Source organism: Pristis pectinata, chromosome 5 (assembly GCF_009764475.1).
Source record: "Pristis pectinata isolate sPriPec2 chromosome 5, sPriPec2.1.pri, whole genome shotgun sequence".
Classification (NCBI taxonomy): domain Eukaryota; kingdom Metazoa; phylum Chordata; class Chondrichthyes; order Rhinopristiformes; family Pristidae; genus Pristis; species Pristis pectinata.
The window spans coordinates 4,194,312-4,216,004 of NC_067409.1; the positions used below are offsets into that span (position 1 = coordinate 4,194,312).

Genomic DNA, 21,693 nt, shown 5'->3' on the forward strand with positions numbered 1-21,693 from the left:
AGCTGATTCACCAGAAGTGAATCAAACAACGTGATAAGGGCTTTAAATGAAAATCACTGCAGATACTGCATATCTGTCAGAGTGGTATAGCACAGAAACAGGCCCTTTGGCCCACCACGTCCATGCCGATCTTTTTGCCCATCTACACCAATCCTATTTGCCCATGTTGGATCCATATCATTCTATGCCATGCCAATTTGTGCCTGTCTAAATGGCTTTCAAAATAAAAACAGAAAATGCTGGAAACACTCAGTAGGTCAGGCAGCATCTGTGGAAAGAGAAACAATGTTTTGGGCTGGAGACACTTCATCAGGACTGGGAAAGAGAGATTTAAAAGAAACATCAACTCTGCTTTTCTTTCCACAGGTGCTGCCTGATCTGCTGAGTGTTTCCAGCATCTGTTAATCATTGGTGAGGGAAATATATTGCCTAGGGGACCAGGGAGAATGCCTGTTTTTAAATAGTGTAGATGGGCCAATCACATTGAGAGGATAGCTGGGAACTGGATTTGACATTTCATTTGAAGGACAACTCCTTCAGTACCACATCAGCAGTGCCAACCTACAGCAGAGCCTGAATCCATAACCTTCTGACTCAAATGAATGTGCTGTACCACAGGTCACACTTAAGCAATGGTACACTGTAGCCAGACTTGGATTGGTTTTCCTTCCCACTTTTGCCAATACTCACCGCTGCAAATTCTCAGGGCTGATTACTGGCTCTTCATACATCGTTCCTTGTTCTAACAGAGTACCTAGGAAACAGATGGGACAAGCCAATTGATATCTTTACAAAACACTGGCCTGACCACAAGTGGAGTATTGTCTACACTCTGGGCTCTAGACTTTAGAGAAAGATGTGAAGGACGTGGACAGGGTGCAGGAGAGGTTTACCAGAATGATTCCAGTAGAGAATCTCGGATTGTTTTTCTTGGAATAGTGGAAGTTGAGAAAGGCCGGACAATCATGGAGATAGACAGTAGATAGAGCAATGGTTTCCTGGTACATCCATCAAGAACCCAACGATCATAAAGGCGATTGTTACTTTTGCCAAAGTTTACACTTCATGCAGAGTGGTTGGAATACACACCGAGGGGTGTAGTGGGGGCAGATTCCATCATAGCATTCAAGGGGATATGGGATAAATACTTGGAAGGCAAGGATTTGCAGAGCAGTGGAGAGTAGACCAGCTGCACTTCTCTTGCACATAACCAGCACAGTCCCCATCAGTCCTATACCACAGAAGCAGGCTCTTCAGCCCACCTGTCCATGCCTATCGATACTATTACCATTTACCAGCACTTTGCCCACAGCCAACTATACCCTGACGATTCAAGTGCTCGTCCTAATGCTTGTTAAATATCATGAGAGCACCTGCCTCTACCACTCCCTCTTGCAGAATGTTCCAGATTGATCAGCTAAGTGGCACGCTTTCCATGCTAAAATTTTTTCTGCAGTTTGTTACTATAATAGCATCCACACAGACTGAAGGATGTTCCCTTCCAACCATGCGCTCTGGATATTTTCCATTCAACTCGAATAATGCAAACAGGTCTATGCAATAAAACAGCCGAGAATTGTTAGTTCATCACCGAGGGCAAGGCTCAGATTCATTGGGGTCATGTCAGAGTATGAGAAAAGCCTAGTCACATGGTCATCGCCTTCCTGACGTATTCTATAATTAACCAACGTCACTCTCACCCTTTTGTGACTGTGCCACTCGTTTGCACCTGTACTGACATACAGTTAGAACATAGAGCAGAACAGCATAGGAACAGGCCCTTCAGCCACGATGTCTGTGCTGACTATGATGCTGATTTAAACTTATTCCACCTGCCTATGGTTTATATCCCTCCATTCCCTGCCTGTTCATGTTCCCTACGTGCCTCTTAAACATTGCTATCGTATCTGCTTCCAGTTACATCATAGCTGAATTGCATATTACCCAGCCTGATTCCAGAACCTTTAGTATTGTTACCAAACAAAAGTCTATCAACTTTAAAATTTTGAAGTAGCTTGCAGCCTGCTGGAGAGCATTTCATATATCCTGACCCATCAGTAAAGCACTTAAGAGGCAAGAGTGAGTGGGAGGCAGATTAAGGTGGTTTTAGGGTATTTAACTAACAGCCGCAGATGTTAATAATACAGTGGAAATTACAGAGATCTTAAGATACTCCAGGAATGAAAGCAGCATGTGGCCTGTCTATCAGGAAATTTTGGGGAAGCTTAATGTATACAGCAATAAAACAGGACGAAGTGGGTGTAGCTAGCGGTTAGCGTAACGCTATTACAGTGCCAGCAACCTGGGTTCAATTCCTGCCGCTGTCTGTAAGGAGTTTGTACGTTCTCCCTGTATCTGTGTGGGTTTCCTCCGGGTGCTCCGGTTTCCTCCCACATTCCAAAGATGTACGGGTTAAGAAGTTGTGGGCATGCTATGTAGGCACCGGAAGAGTGGCGACACTTGCGGGCTGCCCCCAGCACATTCTCAGTAATGCAAAAAGTTCCATTTCACTGTGTGTTTCGATGTACATGCGACTAGTAAATAAATATCTTATAAAATTTTATTTTATAGTTTAGAGAATAAGAGGAGTGAGTACTAACCTACGACCCCAGGCTTCTCTTTACCCGGTGCAATGCAGCAAGGATCTTTATACATTTTGAGGATCTGATGCTGCTGTTCCAAATGATCCTCTAAAACGAGAAGAATAAATGGTTGGTTACACAGCAACGTTTCCATTCAGTGCAGTTGTCATTGAATAGGATCCTCTGACGAGAAAACTGAGGGGCATTCTACTGCATTATTAAATTGTACACTGAGAGAACACTCTAGTTTTGAGTGAGACTGTATGTGGGGAAAGGAGAGAAACATGCAGTTCTAAAGCTTGTCAGGATACTCTGCAGATCATTACTATCAACAAAGATCTTTTAAATTGTGGTAAATTGGTTTATTATCATCACCTGTACTGAAGTACAGTAAAAAGACTGTTTTGCATGCCACCAAATAGATCATTTCATTACAACAGTGCACTGAGTACAAGGGTAAACAATAACAACGCTAGTTACTGCAGCAATGTGGAAACAGACTAACATGTGCAATAATCCAGGGATGCATTCCCCCAGTTCTGAGGGTTGCTGACCCAAAACGTTAACCAGTTTCTCCCTCCACATATGTTGCTTGATTGGCTGAGTTCTTCCAGCATTATTGTTTTCGTGTCACAAAATCCTATACAGTTCATTTATGTAATGAAGGAACTCTGCTGTTCTCACCTGGTTTGGTCCATATGTATTCCTGATCCATGAATATTGACTAACCTTTGAAATGGCCAATGCCCTTTGTCACATTATTGTACAAAAGTCTGTATGGCTCTTAACCATTAGATCTTAAACTTGGGGTCCTCTAGGTTAACTTAACATTTACTGTAGCAGGTCAATGAAAATGGTCATGAAGCCTACAGATTTTTTAATAACTCAGCATTTTAAAGGAAAGAAATCTGCCATCATGAGTCATACAGTACGGAAACAGGCCCTTTGGCCCAACTGGTCCATGCTGACTGTGTTGCCCAGTGAGCTTGTCCTGTCTGCCCATGTTTGGCCCATAGCCCTCTACACCTCTCCTATCCATGTACTTGTCTAGAAGGCGTTTAAACATTGCTAATGTGTCCGCCTCAACCACTATTTCTGGCAGCTCATTCCAAATACACACCACCCTCTGTGTGAAGAAGCTGCCCGATGTCCCTTTTAAATCTATGCCCTCTTGTTTCCCTCCCTGGGAAAAAGACTATGTGCTTTCACCCGATCTATGCCCTTCACGATCAGGTTACCTCTCAATCTCCTACGTTCCAGGGAATAAAGTCCTAGTCTACGCAACCTCTCATTGTAACTCAGGTCCCCAAGTCCAGGCAACATTCCTGGTATATCTTTTTTGCACTCTTTATAGTTTAATATCATCTTCCCTATAACAGGATGACCAAAACTGTACACAATACACCAAGTGAGGCCTTGCCAACATCTTATACAGCTGCAACACAACTACCCAACGCATATAGAACATAGGACAGTACGGCACAATACAGACCCTTGAGCCCACAATGTTGTGACAACCTTTAAACCTATACTCAATGCCCCGACCGATGAAGGCCAGCGTGCCAAACGCCTTCTTCACCACCCTATCTACCTGTGACGCTGCTTTCAGTGAACTATGCACTTGCACTCCTAGTCCCTCTGTTCCATACACTTCCCAGGGCTCTACCATTCACTGTACAAGTCCTACCCTGGTTTGATCTCCAAAAATGCAATACCTCACATTTATCTGGATTGAAAGCCATTTGTCAATTCTTGGCCCATATACTTATCTGATCAAGAACCCCCTGTAATTTTTCATAACTTTCTACAAGCTTGTGTTGCAGCTGTATAAGATGTTGGCAAGGCCTCACTTGGTGTATTGAGTACTACAACTTTCTACTATGTTAGTATCATCTGAAAATTTAGTAGCCATGCCTTGTACATTTACATCCAAATGTTTACATAAATTACAAAGGTCTTAATACTGATCCCTTTGGCCTCCAGTCTGAGAAACAATCCTCAAAAAAATCACCCTCTGCTTCCTAGCACTGAACCAACAGGCTATCTCCCCCTGGATCCCATGTGATCTAACCTTCCAGACTAGCCTGCCATGAGGGACCTTGCTGAAGTCCATATAGACAACATCCACTGCCCTACCCTCATCTACCCTCTTGGTTACCTCCTCAAAGGATTCCAAGAGATTTGTCAGACATGACTTCCGTACAAAGCTGTGCTGACTGTCCCGAATCAGACCCCATTTCTTCAAATGTTCGTAGATCCTGTTCCTCAGAATCCCCTCTAGCAATTTACCGATGTCAGACTCACCGGCCTGTAGTTTCCTGGCTTGTTTTTGCTATCCTTTTTAACCAACGGTACCACATTAGCCACTCTCCAGTCTCTGGAACCTCACTTGTGGCCAGAGATGAAGCAAAAATCTCTGCAAGAGCCTCTGCAATTTCTTCTCTAGCTTCCCACATGGTCTGAGAATGCACCAGGTCAAGCCCTGGGGATTTATCCACCTTAATACACTTTACGCCCTCCAATACCTCCTCTCTGCTAATTCACTATGTGGCCCAAGATATCACCACTCATTTCCCCCATTTCCTTAGCTCCATCACTTTCTCCACAGTAAAAACTGAAGAGAAATATTCATTAAAAATCTCTCCCATTTCCTTTGGTTCCACACACAGGTGGCCATGCTGATCCTGAGGGGGATCTAATCTCTCCCTAACCACCCTTTTACTCTTAATATATCTATAGTATCTCTTGGGATTTTGCCTTACATTGTCTACCAGATCCTTTTCATATCCTCCTTTTGCCCTCCTAACTTCTTTCTTAAGTGCACTCCTACACTTCTTGTAGCCATCAAGAGGTTCACTAGTTCAATTGCTTATGTCCAGTGTATGCCTCCCTCTTTTCCTGGTCACGTGCTGGTCTGGAATAGTAAACGACCCCTGTCCCATCACAGACCACTTGAATGTTTCAAACCAATTAAAAGCAATAAGAACAGAAGAAAGTAGGTCGTTTGCTTCTCCTGCCTATTCCATTAACCAATAGGATGATGGATGATCCTAGCCCCATATTCCTCAATATCAGAAAATCTCTCAGATCTGTCTTGAATGTAGATTCAAGAGACTGCAGATTCTGGAATCTGGAGCAACACACAAAATGCTGGAGGAATTTAGTGGGTCAGGCAGCATCTATGGAGAAAAATGGACAGTCAATACTCCATAGATGCTGCCTGACCTGCCGAGTTCCTCCAGCGTTTTGTGTATTGCTGAGTCATGAATGTTCTTAGTGACGAGACCCTACAGCCCTCTTGGGCTGAGAATTCTAGAGACTCACTACCCTCTTAGTGAAGAAATTTCTGCTCATCTCTGTCCTGAACAGCTGACTCCTCATTGTGAGATTGCAATCCCTGGATTTGGATGCGCCAGCCAGGAGAAACACTACCAATGCATCTACCTCATTAAGCCCCTTCAGAATTTTGTACATTTCAATGTGATCAAAACTCATTCTAAACCCAAGATAGGATAGGTCCAATGTGCTTATTCTCTTTTCTTACAACAAACTCACAATCCCAGGAATCAATCTGGTAAAACTTTGCTGTGCTCTTGCGATCTCTTGGGTAGGTAGACCAGACCTATACACAGTATTCCTGAGGTAGTCTCACCAGGGCTCTTTATAATTATAGTAAGACACCTTCACTCTTGTATTCAAATCCTATTCCAATAAAGGCCAATATACCTTCTGCCTTCTCAATTGCTTGCTATATCTGCACATGAACCTTTTTAGGGATTTAAACACTAACACCTTTCAATCTACCACAATTTTTCATAGTGTATTCTACCTACCAAGTATCACAGCTTGGTATGGCAACTGCTTTACCTGGAACCACAAGCTACTGTAGAGAGGTGTAGATACAGCTCAGCACATCACAGGAACCAGGCTTTTTCTGTTAGGACGGTTGTGTCGCTGAATGTGGCAACCCATCATCATATTATCACAGTAATAGACATCCATATCAAACACACTAGCCTCCCAAAAATGAAAACTTGCATGGGAAAAATAAGACACAAGAGAGACTGCAGATGCTGGAAATCTGGAACAACACACAAATGTTGGAGGAACTCAGTGGGTCAGGCAGCATCTATGGAGGGAAATGGACAGTCGACATTTCAAGTCAAGACCCCTCATCAGGCCCTTCATGATGGGTAAAGGAAAGCTTGTATACCAAAGTTGAACTAAATCACAATACAGGTGAGATCAGGGTGTACCCACTAGGGGCGGAGAGATCACCATTGATTTGTAGGTGTCTGGAGAGTCTGACACTCACCCAGTGAGCAGTTATCGAAGTTGAAATCCCCACAAAGAACGTCAAACACAACCTTCTCATCCTTGCATCCTGTTGCACTCAGGAACTCACTGATCCAACCCACTATATGACTGAGCTGGCTCTGACGGATGTGGCTGTCCTCTGAAATAAAGAGACATGGCATGAAATCTGAGACTGACTCACTCTGCTATTTTCCTACATTACAGTAGTGACCACAATTGGCTGTAAAACATTGAGCTATCCTGAAAGGGGCATGAATAATTAATGTCTTTATACTACACTTGGGCTCTGGTACTCCGAGCTCAGTGTGTAGACAGTCATGAGCACAGAAGTAAAAAGACAGTGCAGTTAAATGCATGGCTAAGGAGCTGTTACCGAGGGGATGGATTCAGGTACATGGATCATTGGGCTCTCTTCCAGGGCAGGTGGGACCTGTACAAAAGGGTGGGTTGCACCTGAACTGGAGGGGAACCAATATCCTTGTAGCGAGGTTTGCTAGTGCTATTCAGGAGGGTTTAAAACTGGAGTGGCATGGTGGTGGGAAACCAGAGTAGTAGGTCAGCAAGTAGAGGGACTGGGGGAATGTAGAGGTTAGGTCAAGCAAGTCTGAAAGGAAGGGCAGGCAGGGCCAGGTTAAGTGAATGCAGTGGGACTGATGGGCCGAAGTGCATTTATTTCAACGCAAGTACCACGGGCAAGGCAGATGAGCTCAAGAGCCTGGATTAATGCATGGAACTCCGATGTCGTAGCCACAACAGAGATTTGGTTGAGAGAACTACTTCACTCAGAGGGTGGTGCGAGTGTGGAACAAGCTGCCAGTGGAAGTGATGGATGCGGGTTCAACTGCAACATTTAAGAGAAGTTTGGATAGGTACATGAATGAGAGAGGTATGGAGGGCTATGGTCTGGGTGCAGGTAGATGGAACTAGGTAGAAAACCAGGCCGGCATGGACTAGATGGGCTGAAGGGCCTGTTTCAGCGATGTAGTGCTCTATGACTATGAAGGACAGGACTGGCAGCTCAACATTACACTACTGATCAGAAACAACATAAAACAGTAAACATGATGCAGCATTAAACCAAATCTCTTTTGCCTGTATATGATCCATATCCCTCTATATTCATGTGCCTATCTAACAGCTTCTTAAATGCCACTATCGTATCTGCTTCCACTACCACCCCGGCACCACATTCCAGGCACCTACCACTCTGCGTAAAAAAAATCTTGCCCTGCACATCTCCTTTAAACTTTCCCCCTTCTCACCTTAAATGCATGTCCTCTAGAATGTCACAGCAGCACTCAGAGATGATATCCTGGAGGGCTCATCCAGTGAGCTTAGAAGTAAGGTGCAATCACTATGATGGGGTAGTACTATAGGCCCAACAGCCAGTGGGAGATAGAAGAACAGACACATGGGCAGATTATGGAAAGCTGTGAAAGCAACAGGGTTGCTGAGTGGGCGACTAATTTCCACAATATTGATTGGGACATCCTTAGTGGCAGAAGCTTAGATGGGGCAGAATTTGTTAGGTGCATCCAGGAGGGTTTCTTGAAACAGTACGTTGATAGCCCAACCAGGGAAGGGGCCATACTAGACCTTGTATTGGAAAATGAGCCTGGCCAGGTGGCTGGACTTTCCGTGGGAGAGCACTGGGAACAGTGACATAACTCTGTACATTTTCAGATAGTTATGGATAAGGATAAGGCTGGACCTCAAGGTGAAAGTGTTAAATTGGGGAAATACTAATTATAACAGTATTAGACAGGAGCAGGGAGAGTAGATTGGGAGCAGCTGTTATTGGGCAAGTCCACATTTTACATGTGGGAGTCATTTAAAGGCCAGCTGGTCAGAATTTTGGTATGGAGGCTCCAACGTGCAGGATCAAAAGAGGTTGCAGAGGGTTGTAGACTCAGCCAGCTCCATCACGGGCACAACCCTCCGCACCGAGGACATCTTCAAGAGGCGGTGCCTCAAGAAGACAGCATCCGTCATTAAGGACCCTCACCATCCGGGACACGCCCTCTTCTCGTTACTACCATCGGGGAGGAGGTACACGAGCCTGAAGACCCACACTCAATGATTCAGGAACAGTTTATTCCCCTCCACCATCAGATTTCTGAATGGTCCACGAACCCATGAACTCTACCTCGTTATTCCTCTTTTGCACTATTTTATTTATTTTTTGGTAATTTATAGTAATTTGGGTCTTGGGGTCCATGTGCGTAGATCCCTCAAGGTTGCCACGCAGGTCAATAGGGTTGTTAAGGCGGCGTATGGAGTGTTAGCCTTCATTAGTCGGGGTATTGAGTTCAAGAGCCGCCAGGTGATGTTGCAGCTCTATAGAACTCTGGTCAAACCACACTTGGAGTCTTGTGTTTACTTCTGGTTGCCTCATTATAGGAAGCATGTGGAAGCTTTAGAGAGGGTGCAGACGAGATTTACCAGGACGTTGCCTAGATTGGAGAGCATGTCTTATGAGGATAGGTTGAGCAAGCTAGGGATTCTCTCTTTGGAGAGAAGGAGGATGAGAGGTGTACAAGATAAGAGGCATAGATCGAGTGGACAGTCAGAGACTTTTTCCCAGGGTGACAATGGCTAACATGAGAGGACAATTTTAAGGTGACTGGGGGGATGTTAGGGGTAAGTTTTTGTTTTACACAGAGAGTGGTTGGTGTGTGGAATGCACTGCCGGCAGGGGTTGTGGGGGCAGATACATTAAGGACAATTGAGAGACTCTTAGATAGACACATGAATGATAGAAAAATAGGGGGCTATGTGGGAGGGAAAGGTTAGATAAATCTTAGAGCAGGACAAAATGTCGGCACAACATTGTGGCCTGTTCAGTGTTTGACATCGCACCCAGTCAAATGCTTCGTCGATGTGAAGGGCAGTCACTCTCACCTCACCTCTGGAATTCAGCTCTTTGGTCCAAAACTTTGGCACGTGAATAAGCAGGGAATGGAGGGATAGCGACCACATGCAGGCAGATTGGAATAGTTTGGATTGGCATCATGGTCTGCACAGACATTATGGGCTGAAGGGCCTGTTGCTGGGTTGTACTGTTGTCTGTTGCAAGGTCTGGTCCCAAGTAGTCCTACAGAAATCCAAACCTGGCATCAGCAAACGAACTATTGCAGAGCAATTGCAACTTGATAGCACTGTCGATAACACTCATTGCTTTGCTCCTGATTCGGTGAAGACTGAATGGGCAGTAGTAACAAGCTGGATAGGATGTGTGGACAGGGTATAGATTGGAGACTGATTGGGATGATATAGCTTCCCCACCCTCCAAAATAATGAATAGCAGTTGGCGCAATGCTTTACAGCGCTAGCGACCCAGGTTCAATTCCAGCTGTCTGTAAGGAGTTTGTACGCTCTCCCCATGTCTGTGTGGGTTTCCTCCAGGTGCTCTGGTTTCCTCCCACATTCCAAAGACGTACAGGTTAGGAAGTTGTAGGGCATGCTATGTTGGCGCCAGGAGTGTGGCGACACTTGCGGGCTGCCCCCAGCCCACTCTATGCAAAAAGATGCATTTCACTGTGTGTTTTGATGTACATGTGACTAATTAATTAAGATATCTTAATTACACAGTTTACAGCACGTAAACAAACTATTTGTCCAAGTGGTCCATACTACTGTTTATACTCTACATGAGCATCCTCCCACCTAATCCCATCAGCCAAGTACCCACATCCCTCTCAATTATGAATCCTTTTATGATCACAGAGTTTCTTAGCACAGAAACAGGCCCTTTGGCCCACCATGTCCACATGAACCATCAATCACCCATCTACACTAACCCCATTTTCTATACACTTTACCTGCTGTGGCATGTAGATGAGTGCAGCTGACATATCCCACAATCTGATGGCCTTTTTGGGTCAATCCAACTTGGACCTGAGAGAAAAGATTTTAGTTAATTATATTTGAAGAGTTGTTTCTTTTTATTTACCTCCAACTGAACATTCTGTAACAGTTACAATTAAAAATATGGGGGATTTAGGATAACATATATTATGTCATTCATACTAATTTAGAAAGCAGGAAGAGTGGAGGCAGATTGGAGGGGTTAAAAAGAATGAGAATAGATGTCTGGAAAGGGTGCACTGGGGCGGGCTTTAGACATGACTTTGGCAAATGAATTGGTTGGGTTTGGAGGAGGATAGGTGCATTGTGCACAGCATTAAATGGCAGGATATGTTTAGAGTGTGGCATACCATAGCTGAATCCAGAGGCTGCCCAAACAGTAGCCAAACTGTAGGAAAGAGCATAAACCAAGTGATATTCTCATACAAAAAGGGTGGAAGGTAAAGGGGTAACTCTAGGAAGAATAGCCCAACATCTATTAATGAAGAAACGCTGGAATAAATTATGGAAGTAATAGGAGAACATTAGGAAAGTCATAATTTGATCAGAGTCAGACAGGCCCTTCGGCCCAACTCATCCATGCTGACCATGGTGCCCACCAAGTTACCCCTCAGATCCCTTTTAAATCTTTTCACTCTCACCTTAAACCCACAGCCTCTAGTTTTAGACTCCCCTACCGTGGGAAAAAGACTGTGACCATTCACCCTATCTATGCCAGTCATGATTTTATAAACCTCTATAAGTTCATCCCTCAGCCACCTATGCTCCAGGGCAAAAAGTCCCAGCCTAGCCAGTCCCTCTTTATAGCTCAACCCCTCCAGTCCTGGTAACATACTCGTGAATCTTTTCTGCACTCTTTCCAGCTTAATGATGTCCTTCCTGGACTTGGGTGACCAGAACGGCACACAATACTCCAAGTACAGTCTCACCAACGACTTGTACAGTTGCAGCATGACATCCCAGCTCTTGTACTCATTGCCCTGACCAATGAAGGCAAGCATGCCAAACACCTTCTTCACTGCCCTGCCTACCTTTGTCTCCACTTTTGGGGAACTATGTACCTCTACCCTTAGTTCTCTCTGTTCTGCAACACCCTCTAGGTCCCTAGCATTTACTGTGCAAGTTCTACCCTAGCTTTACTTACCAAAGTGCAACACCTCGCACATGTCCAGGTTAATCCCATTTGCCCACTTCCCAAGTCGGTCTGGATCCCCTTGTAAACTTCACTTTCAATTGTGTTGTGCCCTTGGAATTCCTTACCTCAAAACTGTGGAGGATGAATCAACAAATACATTCAAGGTTGAGATAGATAAAATTTTAATTAGTGTGGGAATCAAGCATTACAGGGAGACCATGGGAAAGTGGACCATGCAGAGCAGGCTCGAGGGGTGAATGGCCTACTCTTGTTCCTAGTTCTTATGGTCATGACTGAGACAAGAAAAGGTGATTATAATACATACGAGCTGGCTACTGAATTTGTTTCCCCAACAAGCATCAGCCTGTCAGCAGTCTGAGTAAACTCAAACCAATTGTAGCGAGAGGACTATGAATGGTCGATTGACAAGGAGTGTCTAGCTCAGGCTTCCCCTCAGGTCATGAACATAGAAATAAAAGGAGTTCCAAAATACTCCATCTTTTAAAAAAAATTATAAGCAGGACTTATATGGATAGGTTGAGTGAGCTAGGGTTTTTCTCTTTGGAAAAGAGGAGGATGAGAGATCGGGAGGACAGTCAGACTTTTTCCCAGGGCGACAATTGCTAACATGAGGGGACATCATTTTAAGGTGATTGGAGGAAGATACAAGGGGGATGTCAGAGGTGAGTTTTTTTTAAAACACAGAAAATGGTGGGAGTGTGGAACGCACTGCCGGCAGAGGTTGTGGGGGCAGATACATTAGGGGCATTTGAGAGACTCTTAGATATACACATGAATGATAGAAAAATGGGGGGGGGGCTATGTGGGAGGGAAGGGTTAGATAGATCTTAGAGCAGGATAAAATGTTGGCACTACATTGTGGGCCAAAGGGCCTGTACTGTGCTGTAATGTTCTATTGTATATGCTGTATTGTTGCCAGGTCAAAAGGTTAGAATACAAAAACATCATTAGAAGCTGTTAACATTAAGGTGAGAAAGCTTAGGTTGCCATTATTTTGGATTAGATAGAGGCATTGAGCTATATAGCATGGAAACAGGCCTTTCGGTCCAACTGGTTCATGCCGACCAAGATGTCCGCCCAAGCTAGTCCCATTTCCCAGCATAAGCCTTCTAAAACTTTCCAATCCATGTACATGTCCAACTGTCTTTTAGGAGTTGTTATTGTACCTGACTCAACCATGTCCACTAGCAATCCCTCTCACCTTAAACCTACACCCTCTAGTTCTTGATTCCTCAACCCTAGGAAAAAGACTGCGTGCATTCACCCTATCTATGCCACCTCTATAAGATCACCTCTCAGTCTTCTACATTCTAAGGAAGAAGGTCCTAGCTTGTCTAACCTCTCCTTATAACTCAATCCCTCAAGTTCCGGCAACATCCTTGTAAATCTTTTCTTAATGACATCATTCCTATAGCAGGGCAACCAAAACTGAACACAGTACTAAGTGCAGCCTCACCAGTGTCCTGTACAACCACATTATGATAGTAAATTTGATTCTGAAAAGCTGGGAGGTCACTGACTTATATGACGTGAAATTTGTTGCTTTGTGGCAGCAGTATAGTGCAATTTATACTCATTGCCCTGACTGATGAAGGCAAGCGTGCCAAAAGCCTTCTTTCACCACCCTGTGACTCTACTTTCAATGAACCATGATTTGTACCTCAAGGTCCCTCTGTTCTACAACACTCACGAGGGCCCTGCTGTTCACTGTGGAAGTCCTACCTGGATTTGACTTTCCAAAATGCAATACCTTGTACTTATCCGAATTAAACTCCATTTGCCATTCCTCGGTCCACTCACCCAGCTGATCAAGATCCCCCTGTAATTTTTGATAACCTTCTTCACTGTCCACTATACCACCTATTTTACTGTCATCTGCAAACTTACTAACCATGCCTTGTACATTCTTATCCAAATTGTTGATATAGATGACAAAGAAGAATGGGCCCAGCACCGACCCGAGGCAGACCACTAGTCACGGGCCTCCAGTCTGAGAAACAACCTTCCACCATCAAGCTCTGCCTTCCACCATCAAGTCTACTGTGTATCCAATTGGCCAGCTCTCCCTGGATTCCATGCGATCTAACCCTCCAGAGCAGCCTACCATGTGGAACCTTATCAAAGGCCTTAATGAAGTCCACATAAACCACATCTACCACCCTGCCCTCATCAACTTTCTTGGTCACATCAAAAAACTCAATCAAGTTCATAAAACATGATTGCCTGTGCACAAAGCCAGGCTGACTATCCCTAATCAACCAGCCTTTCCAGATGTACGTACATCTTATCCTTCAGAATCCTCTCCAGTAACTTGGCTGCCACAAATGTTAGACTTACTGGTCTATAGTTCCCAGGTTTTTGTTTTGCTGCCCTTCTTAAATAAAGGTACAACATTGGTCACCCTCCAGTCTACCAGCACCTCACCCGTGGCTAACGATGATGCAAATATCTTAGCCAGGGCTCCCACAATTTCTTTTCCATCCTCCCATAGTGTTCTTGGACATACATAGTCAGGCCCTGGAGATTTTTCTACCTTCATATCTTTTAAATCATCCAGCACCTCCTCTATGGTAATGCGGACTATCCCCATCTACTTTTCTTAGTTCCAAAATCTTCACGTCTTTCTTCACCGTAAAAAGAGAGGAGAAATATTCATCAAGGACCTTGCTCATCTCCTGCAGCTCCACACAGGATGTTCCCTTTGGTCTTTGAGAGGCCCTATTCTCTTGCGGGTTATTCTTTTTCCCTTAATATACTTATAAAATTACTTTGGATTTTCCATAATCTCTTCCAAAACTATCTGATACCCCCTTTTTGTCCTCCTGATTTCCTTCTTGAGTACACTCCTGCATCCCCCATACTCCTCCAGGAATTTGCTTGATCTTAGCTGCCTGTACCTGATCCACGCCACCTCCTTTTTCCTGGCCAGGGCCTGAATATCCCTCTTCATCCAGGGTTCCCTACTTCTACTGTAATGCAGAGAGATTGATGAAGGTAGAGCTGTGGATGTCATCTATATAGACTTCAGTAAGGCATTTGACAAGGTCCCACGTAATCGGTTAATCAAGAAAGTTCGGATGCATGGGGTCATTGGAGAATTAGCTGTGTGGATCCAGAACTGGCTTGCCCGTAGAGGGTGGTGGTTGAAGGGACTTATTCGGGCTGGAGGCCTGCGAGTAGTGGTGCTCCGCAGGGATCTGTATGGGGACCTCTGCTGTTTGTGATGTACATAAATGACCTGGATGAGTATGTTGATGGATGGGTTAGTAAGTTTGCAGATGATACCAAGATTGGTGGAGTTGTGAATAGTGCAGAAGACTGGTGAGGGATACAGCGTGATACAGATCAGCTGCAGATTTGGGGAAGAGAAATGGCAGATGGAGTTTAACCTGGATAAATGTGAGATGTTGTACCTTGGTAGGACTAATGTCAAGAGGCATTACACTCTTAAGGGCAAGACCCTTAACAGTGTTGAAGAGCAGAGAGACCTTGGGGTGCAAGTGGCTACACAGGTAGATAGGGTGGTTAAGGCGGCTTATGGAATGCTTGCATTTATTGATCAAGGTAGAGTATAGGAGTCAAGTTATGATGCACCTCTATAGAACTCTGGTTAGGCTGCATATAGAGTATTGCGTGCATTTCTGATCACCTCACAATAGGAAGGATGTTGAGGCTTTACAGAGGAGCTTTACTAGGATGCTGCCTGGATTAGAGGGCATGTGCTATCGGGAGAGGGTGGACAAACTTGGGCTCTTTACTCTGGAGTGGCGGAGGCTGAGGGGTGATCTGGAAGTGTATAAAATTATAAGGGGCATAGATGGGGTGGACAAGCAATATCTTTTTCCCACTATTGAGTGATCCAATACCAGAGGGCATGCATTTAAGGTGAGAGGGGGTAGGTTCAGAACAGACGTGAGGGGTACTTTTTATTTTTACTGAGAGCGGTGGATGTCTGGAATGCGTTGCCTGATAGGGTGGTGGAAGCAAATTCATTGGGGGCATTTGAGAGGGGCTTGGATGGGCACATGAATGAGAGGAAAATAGAGGGGTATGGGCATTCTTTAGGTAGGAGGGATTAACTGTGTCAGCACAACATTGTGGGCTGTAGGGCCTGTTCTGTGCTGTACTGTTCTATGTTCTACCAGCCTTACCTTTCACTCTAACTGGAACATGCAGACCTAGAGCTCTCAGCTTTAAAGGCCTCCCACTTGCCTGAGGTCTCTTTGCAAACAACCTACTCCAATCAATTTTTGCAAGCTGTCTCATACTGTCAAACATCACCTTGCCCCAATTTAGAACTTGAACCTATGGATCAGTTCAGTCCCTTTCCATTACAATTTAGCTGCATGGATTTGGAATTAGCTTGCCCACTGAAGGCAGTGAGTGGTAGTAGATGGAGCATATTCTGCCTGGAGGGCAGTGACCGGTGGTGTTCTGCAGGGATCTGTTCTGGGACCCCTGCTCTTTCTGATTTTTATAAAAGACTTAGATGAGGAAGTGGAAGGGTGGGTTAGTAAGTTTGCAGATGACGTGAAGACTGGTGGTGTTGTGGATAGTGTAGAAGGCTGTCGTAGGTTACAATGGAATATAGGCAGGATGTAGAGTTGGGCGGAGAAGTGGCAGATGGAGTTCAATCCAGAGAAGTGTGAAGTGATACACTTTGAAAGATTGAACTTGAAGGCAGAGTACAAGATTAATGGTGGGATTCTTAGCAGCGTGGAGGAACAGAGGGATCTTGGGGTCCAAGTCCATAGATCCCTCAAAGTTGCTGCACAAGTTGATAGGGAGGTTAAGGCGGCATATGGTGTGCTGGCCTTCATTAGTTGTGGGATTGAGTTCAAGAGCAGTGATGTTGCAGCTCTATAAAACTCTGGTTAGACCACACTTGGAGTATTGTGTTCCCTTCTGGTCGCCTCATTATAGAAAGGATGTGGAAGCTTTAGAGAGGGTGCAGAGGAGATTTACCAGGATGCTGGCTGGATTAGAGAACATGTCTTATGAGGAAAAGTTGAGCGAGCTAGGGCTTTTCTCTTCGGAGTGTAGGAGGATGAGAGGTGATTTGATAGAGGTATATAAGATTATGAGAGTCATAGAATGGACAGCCAGAACGTTTTTTTCCCAGGGCAGCAATGGCCAATACCAGAGGACATCAGTGTAAGGTGAGTGGAGGCAAATATAGGGGAGATGTCAGAGGTAGGTTTTTTGCACTGCGGTGGGGGTGGGGGGTGGGGGGGGAAGGTGGTGGTAGAGGCTGATACAAGAGGGACATTTAAGAGACTCTTAGATAGGCACATAGATTTAAGAAAAATGGAGGGTTATGGGCTGTGTAAGGGGAAAGGGTTAGATTGATTGTGGAGTAGGTTTATATAGGTCGGCACAACATTGCGGGCCGAAGTGCCTGTATCGTACTGTTCTATGTTCTATTCTAAAACTAATAGAACTATGGTAACTGGTCCCAAAGTGTTCCCCCACTGTCACCTCAGTCACCTGCCCTGCCCTATTAACCAAGAGTAGGTTGAGCTTTGCTCTCCCCCTGGCAGGGGCAGGCAAAGGAGTAGATTCTTGCACAAAAAACTGATTACAACGGTTTGTCACAAAATAAGAGGGATTCAGAATTTGCTCTAGAGAATTAATAGAATGATGCCAGGACTGAGGGTCATCAGATGTTGGAGAGGCTGAAGAAACCGAAGCTGTTGTCCTTACAGCAGAGAGTCAAGGGGCTTGATACAGGTGTTCTTGAAAAGGGTGTAATATGTGAAACCAGTTCTAGGTAGCAGTGGCTGGTATCTTGAGAACACTGACAAAGACCAGAGGCAATGTCTGTAAACATTATTTAACACAGAAATGTTACAAATCAGGAATGCACTGTCTGCAAGGGCAATGGAAGAAATAAACTCACTAATAACTTTAAAGCAAGAATATAGTAAATACTTAAAAGGTAAAAAAATTACAAGGTGATGAGGAACAGGGATTGGGACTAACTGGCAAGATGAGCCAAACGCCCTCTTTCTGCGCAATCTTTAGTTCACTATCACCTGCAATTTTGGCACTGGACTTACAAGTCTGAATTATTCATGTCCAAATTGGTAGAAAAAAAGTTATAGGCAATCCATATTCCAACAGAAGAACTTGCAATAGAATGGAAAAGTTGAAAATACCTTTAAGGCTTGATATTCAACCAGCACAGAGCAGCATAAAAATCCAAAAGGACACAAAACTTTGAAGGCACGTTAGTATGGATAGGAGCCCGTGGTATTACAGGAAAGGTACTAGCATGGATAGAAGATTGGCTGACTGGCAGAAGGCAAAGAGTGCGAATAAAGGGGCCTTTTCTGGTTGGGTGCCGGTGACGTAGTGTTCTACAGGGTCAGCATTGAGTCGGCTACTTTTCACGTTACATGTTAATGATCTGGATGATGGAATTGATGGCTTTGTAGCCAAGTTTGTGGATGATACAAAGATAGGTGGAGGGGCAGGTAGTGTTGAGGAAGCAGGGAGTCTGCAGAAAGTTTTGGACAGGTTGGGAGAATGGACAAAGAAGTGGCAGATGGAATATAGCATAGGGAAATGTATGGTCATGCACTTTGGTAGAAGGAATAAAGGTGTAGTCTATGTTCTAAATGGGGAGAGAATGCAGAAATCAGAGGTGTAAAGGAACTTGGGAGTCCTAGTGCAGGATTCCCTAAAGATTAACTTGCAGGTTAAGTTGGTGGTAAGGAAGGCAAATGCAATGTTAGCATTCCTTTTGAGAGGATTAGGATATAAAAGTAAGGATGTAATGCTGATGCTTTATAAGGTGTTGGTCAGACCACATTTGGAGTATTGTGCACAGTTTTGGGCCCCATATCTAAGGAAGGATATGCTGGCATTGGAAAGGGTTCAGAGGTTTATGAGAATGATCCCTGGGATGAAGGGGTAATGTACGAGGAGTGTTTGATGGCTCTGGGCCTATACTCGCTGGAGTATAGAAGGATGAGGGGGGGATATCATTGAAACCTACTGAATATTGAAAGTCCTAATACTGTGGACGTGGAGAGGATCTTTCCAGTAGTGGGAGAGTCTAAGACCAGAGGATACAGCCTCAGAATAAAAGGACTTCCCTTTAGAACAGAAAAGAGGAGGAATTTCTTTAGCCAGAGGCTGGTGAATCTGTGGAATTTACTGCCACAGACGATTGTGGAGGCCAAATCATTTGGTATACTTAAAGCAGAGGTTGACAGGTTCTTGATTAGTAAGGACATCAAAGGTTATGGGGAGAAGGCAGGAGAATGAGGTTGAGAGGGAGAAATAAATCAGCTATGATCAAATGGCAGAGCAGACTCGATGGACTGAATGACCTAATTCTGCTCCTATGTCTTATGGTCTTATAAAATGAGGCCAGCTATGATCAAATTGTTTGGTCCTTCAATCATATGATACCCTGCAGATAGGAATACTTGTGTGCTATGCAGACTTCCTCAATACTGTAACAAAGGATCAGCCTGGAATTTATGCTCAAGTATCTGGATTAGGGTGTAAACCAACATCATTTTGATTCAGAAGAAAGAGCTTTCTGCTGAGCTAAGACAGACCTCTGACAACCACATAGATACATTGATGTTAACGTGCACGAGACAGTTAATGCTTCTTTACCTTAACACATAGGAGACCTTTAGCAGCCAGGGCGTCTTCTCCTCGGGATCTGGGAAAGCAGTAATACTCAGCATGAAGGATGGGATAGCGGCTAGCAAAGAAGATCCCACTGTTGAAGAATTTGAACTCGCAGCAGCCATGGAAGCCGTACACACCGACATCATAGAGAACATGCCCAAAGGCCGGCTGAAGGAGCTGCTTCAGCTTGGCCGCTGCCCGTTTCTCAAAGACTTCCAGGAGGCAGACAAAGGCTATATCAGCAGGAAACAGTGGCGATATTTCTGTAATCAGGTCTTCTTTCCTATTCTGCTTTTTCCGAGGTCTGCTTTGGCATTTTGTAAGGGCAGGAGATGGACCAGGTTGTTTGCTGGGCTGGTCACCTGTCACCTCTTCCATGATTTCTACTGGGTTGTTTCCTTCCACTGCTGCAGGTTCTGAAGGATGCACATTGATTTGACCTGCACTCAAATTTTCAAGCACATTGTCAACTTCACTGCTCTCCTCTGAGCTATCGATGTAGTGCAGGGTGTTCATGACTGGAAGCAATTCTGCAGGTCCCTGTGTGCTGTTTATGCTGAGAGAGTTGGATGCTTCTTTGACTGGAGTCAAGGAGCTCCTTCTACTTTGCGAGCTAGCAGTCATGCTCGTTGGAGAGTCCACACACACTTTAATCCTAGGCCGACCTACAGATTCACAGATATGGGTGGCGATCTGAGCAGCCCTCCTTTGGGTCCTAGCCAGATTGTTAAATCGGGCTAGGCAATTGGGCAGAAAGCACAAATTTGCTTCAAGAAAACTAAACCCCATTCCCTCTCCATATCCTGTCCATTGTTTCTGGGCATCTCCTTTGGGGTCTTTCATATAGGAATAACTGAATGGCCTTCTTACTACCTGTAAAGGAGCCCAGACAATGAACCCAACCAGCGCCAATGGCATACAGATTACCAATAGAGTCAGACACAGAAGGAATTTGAAGAAAACCTTCATTGGCCAGAGGTAGCATTCCTGCTCCTGCTTTTGACGCCTCTCCTGAGTTGTTGGCACACAGATTGCAATCATATGATCCAGGGACCAAAAACAGGGGAAGATCAAGGCCCAAGCCGCAGAATGTAGGCCGTGAACGCAGGCATTTGGGAAAGGAGATTCACGTAGAACCATATTTACAAATCTACATTTAACCTTCTCAATTAATGCGTATGCTATAGGCTGAATAAATAATTTTGACTGGGTTTAGCCTGCCAATCATTTATATTTTGTGACATTTTGCATTGAAGGAGACCTCTTGTCACCATGCAATAAATTTTCTGTTTGTCCTGATGTAACCTAAAATAAAATAAAAGTCATCACTTTCAATTGTGTGTTCTTAAAATGAAGGCATTTTAACTCATGCATTGCACAAATATTCCACAACTGTAATATTGGAAACACAACAATCAGCTGATGTACAGCATTCTGAGGGTGATCAGATAATGCTTTGAGAAAAGTTAATTGAGGAATATTAGATGCAGCTCCCTGATTCTTTTTTGAAATTATGCCATGGATTATTTTGTGTTCACCTGAGAGAATAAACAAGGTGTTGGATCAAAGTCCCAGTCTTAGAGGGCACCTCTGTTAGCACAACATTTGCTCAATTCCATACTACAGTGCTGGCCTAAATTTCATAGAACATAGAACAGTACAGCACAATACAGGACCTTTGGCCCACAATGTTGTGCCGACCTTTAAACCTCGCCTAAGACTATCTAACCTCTTCCTCCCACATATCCCTCTATTTCAAATTCCTCCATATGCTTATCCAGTAATCTCTTGAATTTGACCAATGTACCTGCCTCCATCACTGCCCCATGCAGCACATTCCATGCCCCAACCACTCTCTGGGTAAAAAACCTCCCTCTGATATCTCCCTTGAACTTCCCACCCATTACTTCAAAGCTATGCCCTCTTGTATTGAGCATTGGTGCCCTGGGAAAGAGGTGCTGGCTGTCCATGCTATCTATTCCTCTTAATATTTTGTACACCTCTATCATGTCTCCTCTCATCCTCCTTCTCTCCAAAGAGTAAAGCTCTAGCTCCTTTAGTCTCTCCTCATAATACGTACTCTCTAAACCAAGGCAGCATCCTGGTAAATCTCCTCTGCAC

The 21,693-nt window shown here is 44.4% G+C and overlaps 1 protein-coding gene across 1 annotated transcript in view; it reads right to left on the bottom strand.

Annotated features, from left to right (window-relative positions):
• Nucleotides 1–21,693, bottom strand: part of LOC127570482 (translation initiation factor IF-2-like) — a 41,724-nt gene that overhangs the window by 10,018 nt on the left and 10,013 nt on the right. Inside the window, exons 3-7 of the mRNA XM_052016110.1 lie at nucleotides 19,555–19,603; nucleotides 10,721–10,796; nucleotides 6,898–7,038; nucleotides 2,601–2,690; nucleotides 691–754 (exon numbers count right to left, since the gene is read on the bottom strand). Of these exons, the coding sequence (XP_051872070.1) occupies nucleotides 691–754; nucleotides 2,601–2,690; nucleotides 6,898–7,038; nucleotides 10,721–10,796; nucleotides 19,555–19,603 (420 nt within the window). The remainder of the gene's footprint in view (nucleotides 1–690; nucleotides 755–2,600; nucleotides 2,691–6,897; nucleotides 7,039–10,720; nucleotides 10,797–19,554; nucleotides 19,604–21,693) is intronic.